The 8,426-nt window shown below is 35.8% G+C and overlaps 1 protein-coding gene across 4 annotated transcripts in view; it reads right to left on the bottom strand.

The window, feature by feature from the left end:
• Window positions 1–230: 230 nt before the first annotated feature.
• RRM1 (ribonucleotide reductase catalytic subunit M1) overlaps window positions 231–8,426 on the bottom strand; it is a 35,318-nt gene continuing 27,122 nt past the window's right edge. For 3 of the 4 annotated variants that reach the window (XM_060018392.1, XM_060018393.1, XM_060018394.1), the window contains exons 15-19: window positions 7,311–7,387; window positions 4,543–4,678; window positions 3,612–3,707; window positions 2,306–2,494; window positions 232–1,270 (exon numbers count right to left, since the gene is read on the bottom strand). In XM_060018392.1, the coding sequence (XP_059874375.1) occupies window positions 1,085–1,270; window positions 2,306–2,494; window positions 3,612–3,707; window positions 4,543–4,678; window positions 7,311–7,387 (684 nt within the window). In that variant the 3' untranslated portion in view covers window positions 232–1,084. Of the gene's footprint in view, window positions 1,271–2,305; window positions 2,495–3,611; window positions 3,708–4,542; window positions 4,679–7,310; window positions 7,388–8,426 lie in introns of all 4 variants that reach the window. The other variant, XM_060018391.1, reaches the window with a different exon arrangement.

Here is an 8,426-nt window from a genome sequence, read left to right as displayed (position 1 = left end):
ACAGATACTTGTGCATCAATGTCCACAGCAGCATTATTCACAACAGCCAAAAGGTGGAAATAACCCAAATGTCTATATATATATATATAAAATGAGATATTACTCAGCCTTAAAAAAGGAATGAAATTCTGACACAATACATAAATGAACCTTGAAAACATTATGCTAAGTGAAATAAGCCAGACATAAAAGGACACATATTGTATGATCCCTTTTATTTGAGATACCTAGAATAAGCAAATTCAGAGTCAGAAAGTAGAATAGAGGTTACCAGGAAATAATGGAAGAAGGGAATGGGGAATTATTGTTTTATGTATAGACTTTCTGTTTGGGATGATGAAAGAGTTCTGAAAATAGATAGTGGTGATGGTTGTACATTGTACATGTACTTAATGCCACTAAATTGTATGCTTTAAAATGGGTAAAATGGTAACATTTATGTTATGTATATTTTACAATTTTTTTAAAAAGAAGAAAAAGGCATATATTAAAATCAGAATTCTATATGGTGTCTAAGTAATTTGTCTTAAAATTTCTTCCCTGAACCCTCAAATAACAAAAAACCCTTTATCAAAGTTGACCTTTGTATGAAGATAAATGACAAAATTAGTCTCACACAATCATTTAGAAATGTTTATCTTTATTTCAGAATGACCTATTAGGACCTTATCCAGATAAAGGTTCTGTCAGCACTTCTCACGTGTTATGACTCAGTTTTGCTTCTATGGACACACCAGTCAAAGTCTCCTTACCAAAACTGAAGTCACCAGAAAAGGGGTACCAGATGGGTGATGAAACCCTACTTAATCACTCCCTATTTGCAAGATGACTTCTTTTGCATTCCTAAAACATCTACTTTGATTCCCAATATATCAATTTTAAAAAATCATTACTTTCACGTTTATATAAATTGACTTTAAATCAATTGATTTAAATTGATTTAAATTGACTTTAAATCAATTGATTCTTTTGCTGCAATAACGTCCAGCAAAACCTTATCACTTCAAGCAAACCTACTATACCTATCTATGCTCAAGAAGTAGTTTGGCTATTAAAGAAGGGCTGGTCTCTTCTAAGCCTTTCCTCAGGATCCACACATCAGACATTCATCTCTATTTTCCAAAGAGCACACCATGGCTGCTGTGTTCCTCTCCTTCTCTTCTTCTTTTGATACCTTTTCCTTATCTTTCAGCTTTTCTTTATTTAGAGTGAACTGGATCGGATTAGCTGCTGGTCTTGTCCTTAAATAATACATCCCAGTCTTCAAACCCTAAAAGGGAAGTAAATACAACTAATTAGGAGAAGCTGTGAGAACACTAGACATTCAAGACCAATGTTTAAAATACATTTCCATAAACCAGGTCAAATTGCTTTCTAAACTTAGAATTATATCTCCTCTAGGAAGCCCTCTCAAAAATGCTTAAAGAGAGAAAGAGATGGTCAAACAGTATACTCTGTCCTTTTCACCCCTAAAACAAGCTTATCTCTTTGAAAATGTCAAATATTTTTGTTCTCTAGTCTTTTTGTTTGTTTGTTTTTATGTGTATGACTTCCAAGTGTGCCTAAGAAAACATGTCTGCCTTAAATTATAACTATTTAGAGGTCTAGACTGTATCTCTGTATAAGAACAGATTATGACTAATTCAAGGATAAGAATCACCATTCTCTATTCAGTATCCCCAGTCCTGGAACATACTATAAGTTCAATAAAAGTTTGTTAAATAGAAAAATAAATTCATAATTCTATATAAACACCTAGAATATTGCTAGGGAATAAGAATACATTATAGACTCACAGGCCTTTACAGTTGGCAATGACTAGCTAAGTGATTGGCTTTTATCCTGTAGATTAAGTGGGGAAACAATGGATATTTTTGAACAGTGGGTTGACATGTGTAAAGTTTTATTTTAGGAATGGTAGCAGTACACAAGATGGCCTAGAGTAGAGATACCAGAAGAAAAGAGATCAGTTAAGAAGTTAAAAATAACAACAGTGGAATAGAAAGTAAGACATTCAAGAAATAGTACAAAGGAACAACTGACACTACATGGTGAATGACTGCATGGAAAGTAAAGGAAGGATCATAGGTAACTCCAAGGTTTCAAGCTTAGAATAAAATAATCCTAAAAGAAATAAGAAAATTCGAAGTGAGAGCTTAATCTGGTATAAAACCCATGGGTTGGTTCTAATATACTGGACTTAAAGTGAAAGAACTTCCAGGTGGCAATACTTAGTATGTAGCTAGAATATAGAACTCTGTTCCAATTCTAAAATATCCCAAGCTGGTTGACTTCCTCCACTAACCTGTTTCCAGCCGTAGAAGTGCATACTAGTGAGTTTGCCATAGTTAGGCTCAGCAATATGTATGTTCAAAGACTGGCTTTGATCAATGAAAGCTCCTCTCTCAGCTGCCATCTTGAGTATGGTTTTCTGAGAGATTTCCCACACAGTCTTATAAAGTTGCTTCAGGTCCTCAGGAATTTCTGGTATGCTCTGAAGAAGGGAAATCAAATGTTTATTGCACTCTGGTTGAAGAAAGCAGTATGATTAACAGAATGGTGACCCCCAGGGTCTGGCCTTGGTTCTACTTCCAGCCCGATCTGACGCTACCATTCCATTTAATACAGTATGATCCTTATCAAGTTTCCTAAGACTACTCACTTCTGGCTTATGAAGTCAAACAAAACCTCATCTAAACAACAAAATATCAATCTGGTGGTAGTTATTTAAGACTCATCTTTAATTGGTTAATGGCCAAAACATTCACTGAAAAGTCAGAGCTAAGCAACAATAAATGACCCTTGACTTTTGCAGAAAATACAAATACTCAGGGCTGTAACTCACAGGGACATGACACAAGGAAGCAATGAGGCAAAACCCTTTAAATAAGCTAGGACTTCACAAACTCCATTTGGAGTCAACAGAAAAAGGTTTTCCTATTTCTTAGGTCTAGGGTTAGCTTGCATCAAAACACAGACTGGCTAATGCTACAGCTTCCATCAGCAAATATAGAAATGTTACAAGAATCTTTATCTGTGTTGCCAAGCAGACAAATATTTAGCCAGAGGCCTCTATTTACAAATAAATAAATGCTTCTTGATTCTCAGTTGCAAATATTTCACTGTTAAACACTATTTCTGGCTCTGTCTTTTGGACTATCAGTCTTCAATTCTCCATCATACTTTTTAATTAAGTTTGACTCTAATTTCAGGCTTTATATCACTGGTCCCCAAACTCTGACTCACTTGGCAATTATCTAGGGAGTCTTTAAAAAATACTGATGCCTGGCTCTCACTCCCAGACATTTAATTTGTATGGGGTACAACCTAAGCTTCAGGATTTTAAAAGCTCTTCAATGTATTCTAATGTGCAGAGAAGTTGGGAACCACTACTTTATACTGCTGCACAAACAAGAGGGTAAGGCCTAGCTATGTGAAGATGCATTTAATCCTAGCACAGCAATGCAGAGTTGAACAGAGCTACATAAGCCTATATGACCACAGGGAATAGCCATTCTTTCTCTGCATTGCCTGGGATAAGTGAGAAGTTACCAATGTAACTACCAACTTAGCTCCTGAAGAGAACACTTTTTTTTTTTTAAATTCTGTACCTGGATAGAGCCATTGCATGCAATAATCTGATTTTTCATCTCTTCATTCCACAAGCCCCGCTCAGTAAGATCTTTCAGTAAGTGAGGATTTACAATCTGAAACGGAAAGGAGAAAGATGTGAAGGAATAAACAACAAAGACAGGGCCTAAACAGGATCACAGACTTGGAGCTTAAAGTAAATAAGATCAATGAAGAACATTAGATTGCTTGGTAAATTCTATTTTTTATAAAACTGAGAGACCTATCCCACTACATGAAAGCTATATTCCTCTAAAATCTTTATATCTGTTATTCAAAACATAACACATGGTATTTGCAAAAGTGAAAAGAGCTAATGCTGCCTAAGCTGGGTATGTAGAATGATTCTTTTTTCTTTTTAAGTAAGGACATAATAAATACTTAAGAAAATTAGAAACGTACCCACGCCAAACCTTACAGAAATTTATTTCAGAGTATCTGCAAATTCACAAATAAGTATCTTTTAAATTAGTGGTTCTCAACCTGCAAATGAGAATTACCTGGGAACCTTAAAAAAAACACTGGTCCTGCCCATCAGAAATTCTAATTTGTAACCAAGGCTGAGAACCACTATCTTAAAAGATACTTCTATACGCCTTGAGTATCATCAACTTAAGCATATGAGGTTATAGTATATGTCACTATGATTACAAAATGGTTAAACATCATGTGAACTCTAATATCAAGTTGCTTTCATACTCAACCCTCAATCCTTCATTCTTTTGACAGATATTTATTAAATGTCTATTATATGCTGAAATAACATAAACAATATTAGAGATGATAACTCACTTTATCAAAACTTTGCACCGACACTAAAATAAAGGGGCATATACTAAATATGAGTAGCATTTACTCCCAACATCAGGCTTCTAAAAGATTTTCCTGTAGGTCTGGTTGTGATCTTCTCACCTGAAATTCTCCTGACAAGACTCTGCGAGTATAGATGTTACTGGTATAAGGTTCAATTGACTCATTATTTCCCAATATCTGAGCAGTTGAAGCAGTAGGCATCGGGGCAATGAGTAAACTGTTTCTTATACCATACCTAAAGAAAAGGAGATTATTAGGTGCTGGTCCTGAAGCTACAATCTGTCAGGAAGACAGCTACTTTAAGTCATTGTAGTAAATGCAGTTGCTGCAAGTAATACCAAACATCCATTAGACTCACATGTTGACTTTTGCATTTAACCCCTAAAGGGATGCAACTCCACAGTATGGGTGGTATAACTTGGCCCTCTCCTAAATGCCTAATTCCTAAACAGAATCAGCACCATTTTTACTGCTGGTAAACCTTATCATGCCATGCTGTGATTCCTTATCAAGTTAGGAATCACAGCACTTGATACACTATCTTGCCCAAGAAAACACTCACATGGTTATTGGAGAGTCCCCATCTGTATCAGGGTACACTCATTCAACCCTTACTCTTTTCTAAGTGCCTATGTGATCACTGTGCTAGGCCCTTTAAGGAAACATAATGATGTGAAAGTGGTCAGAACCAGACCTCTATCCCCACAATTCTCCATTTATCCTGAACAGGATAATGAATAGAAAAAATTATGCTCCAAGTATATTCCTGACTTCCTCTATCACCTCTTTAATTAAATTTCCGAGAAGAACGCTAACATTTTTTGACTCTATTCAGTGTCAAAGAGAGTGCATAAAAATATAGTATCTAGGGCCTCCCTGGTGGCGCAGTGGTTGAGAGTCCGCCTGCCGATGCAGGGGACACGGGTTCGTGCCCTGGTCCGGGAAGATCCCACATGCCGCGGAGCGGTGGGGCCCGTGAGCCATGGCCACTGAGCCTGCGCATCCGGAGCCTGTGCTCCGCAATGGGAGAGGCCACAACAGTGAGAGGTCTGCGTACCGCAAAAAAATAAATAAATAATAAATAAATAAATATATAGTATCTGAACTCTGAGAAATCTTCAAACTGTCCTAAGCACATCCTTCAAAGCTCAGCCTAAGAGATACTTACTCTACAACATCTTTCCTAACCAGGCAGACAACACTAAATACAACTGTCAAATACAAATATTTGCATTGCAAATATTTTCTGTGACCTGTACCTTTACGTATATTTGTGTTACATGTCTTACCTTACTTAGTTTTAAGTTTCTCAAGGACAAAGAGTTCATCTTTCCTACATTCCATACCTCTGGATTCATACAGCACTTAGCATAGAGACTCACATCCTAATGGAGTCTGTACAACTGGACTTTCAACCTCTCTATGTCATTTTCTAGTTGTGAGGCATCAAGCAAACCACCAACTATCTCCATGTCTTTACTCCCTCAGTAGAGTGGACAGTGGTTTCCTGTCCAGAGACAGGAAAATGTTTTGAAAAGTCATATATATATGATATATCCAAGCTATGGAATTGTCTGTAATCACTAAAAACAATAGGTAAATCTGCATGTACTAAAAGAGAAACATCTCCAAAATAAATCACTAAATAAAAAGTCTCAAAACATGTCAAGTTTGATCTCATTTATATAATAAAACTGTGTGTGCGTATCTGCAAATGTACTGAAAAAGGTCTAGAAAAATATACACCATTCACAATGGTTATCTCTGAGAAAAGGAGTAAGTTGGTTTTTTTGTTTGTTTTGTGGGACAAAATGGTTGGCAGAACCATTTATATATAAATGGTATAAAGAAGGGCTTTTACTTTCTATTTTATTTCCATATTTGAACTTTATTAACAATGAATGTGTATTCATGTATTAATTTTGAAATTTAAAAAAGTTATACATAAAAAATATTTAAACTACATTATTTTGAGAAAAACAGAATAATAAATAGAATACAGGTCCATTTTTGTAAAAATTGAATCTGCATGTAAATATACACATATATACACACTCATAAGAAAGTCTGAGGATGATAGACAAAAAGATACAAACAGGTTTTTTTGCGGGGTGATGGTACTGGGATAATTTTCATTTTATTCCCTTTCCACATGTATGTTTTCTAAATTATCTAACATGTATTATTTGAGTAACAAAACAATTTTAAGGTAAACAGATATTTTAAAGAGCATTTTAAAGCTACTGCTTCCTTCTGCAAACATTAAACACTTTGTATATGCATTAACCTAGACATGACAGACAAACATTCAGCAAAACATTCTGCCTGCACTCAAATCTCTTATGTTTATTAGCTGGAAAGGACTACATTTTTCAATTTTTACATTTTTCTTTCACACAGTTTAACACATTAAACCCTCCAAAAGCTCTTCCAAAATCCGTAATGAAGTCCTATGACAATCAATTCATTGAAAGTCATTTATGTGCCCAATGTGGTTAAGCAATAAATAAAAGTGAAAAAACATTTAAAAAGCAAACACACTTGGAAATATGAAGGTTTAACGAGAAAAAGAATTACCTAATCTTGGTACTCAAGCCCCTAAAACAAGATCAACTAATAATAATAATACCTACCAGGTATTAAAATGCTTTCATTGTGCCAAGCAATTTGCAGGTTACTATACATATAAAATATATTGTCCTAGGAAGCATTTTAAAAAAAAATAGTTCTATGGATAGGTCATTTCAGTCCCATTTAAAAGACAAAAAATGAATTTCAGAAGCTAAAATAACATACCTAAGTTCGAAAGAGCCAGGCTGAAAACCTGAACCCTCCTCACTTCAAAGCCACTTTACATCTCTACTTACTTTGCAATCTTCTCCTTGAGAAGTTTCCAGTCCCACAGGTTTGTAGGAGTAACATTCCACATATCATACTGAAGGATCTAAGGAATAAACAACCCAAATTTATGATAAATCATTGTATGACAATTTAAAACTATGACAAAAACCAAACAAATAACTAACTGCCATGCCCCCACATCCCAACAAATGCTGTCTTTTGGTAAAGCTGTGTAAGAAATACAAGGACCAGAGACTTTCCTGGACAAATTTCTATGTAGTCATATTGATTAGAAGCAGGCTAAGAAAACTGATTAAGGCTTACCTCTTCCCCATGTCCCTGGCTGAGTCCTCTCAGAGGACCCCTATCATATGTATAAACCAGGAAATTCTAACATTTATGAAAAAAGCATGTTGTTTTTGTACAGTAAAAGAATTACTCTAGCCTCATCTTTTTTAACTGCCTTGATCTGCCTCTCAATCTATTTAGCTAATAAACTTATTTTCAAACAATGTAGAGTTCCTAAATATCAGCAGGCACTGTGAGAACTAAAAATAACATCTTATTTTACAGGGAGGAGAATCATACTACTCATGATGAAGGTAGTGTGGATCGTGGAATTCTAGGACAGCTCCCAGATTCCCAGCCCCCTAGGGTATAGACCATTATATTCTCCTCCCCTTCAGTGTATACAGGACCTGGAAATACAATGGATGCCACTCACATAACTATGACAAATGTGAAGGATTTCTGCAGGTGCAATTAAGGGTGAAAATCAGTTAATTTTTTAGTTAAAAGTGAGACTATCCTGGGTGGCCCTGACCTAACAAATGAAAACCCTCAAATGGGCGACAGGACTGCGCTCTTCTTGAAATGAGGGACTCTCCCTCCTACTGGCTTTGAAGAAGCAAGATGCCAAGAGTTCTAGAGTTACAAGGAAATGAACCAGGTGAGCTTGGAGGAGGACCCTGAGCCTCAGATGAGACACAGCCTCTACCGACATTCTGACTGTAGCTTTGAGAGATCCAGAGATCAAGACTCAGCTAACCCAAGTCTGCACTCATGACCCATGGAAACTGATACTGAATGTATGTTGTTTTAATACACTAAGTTTAGTAACAGAAAACTAATACTTGGGAGTT

Source organism: Delphinus delphis, chromosome 8 (genome assembly GCF_949987515.2).
Source record: "Delphinus delphis chromosome 8, mDelDel1.2, whole genome shotgun sequence".
Taxonomy (NCBI): domain Eukaryota; kingdom Metazoa; phylum Chordata; class Mammalia; order Artiodactyla; family Delphinidae; genus Delphinus; species Delphinus delphis.
The sequence above is the reverse complement of the archived record's forward strand: the minus strand, read 5'-3'. Positions and strand labels throughout refer to the sequence as shown.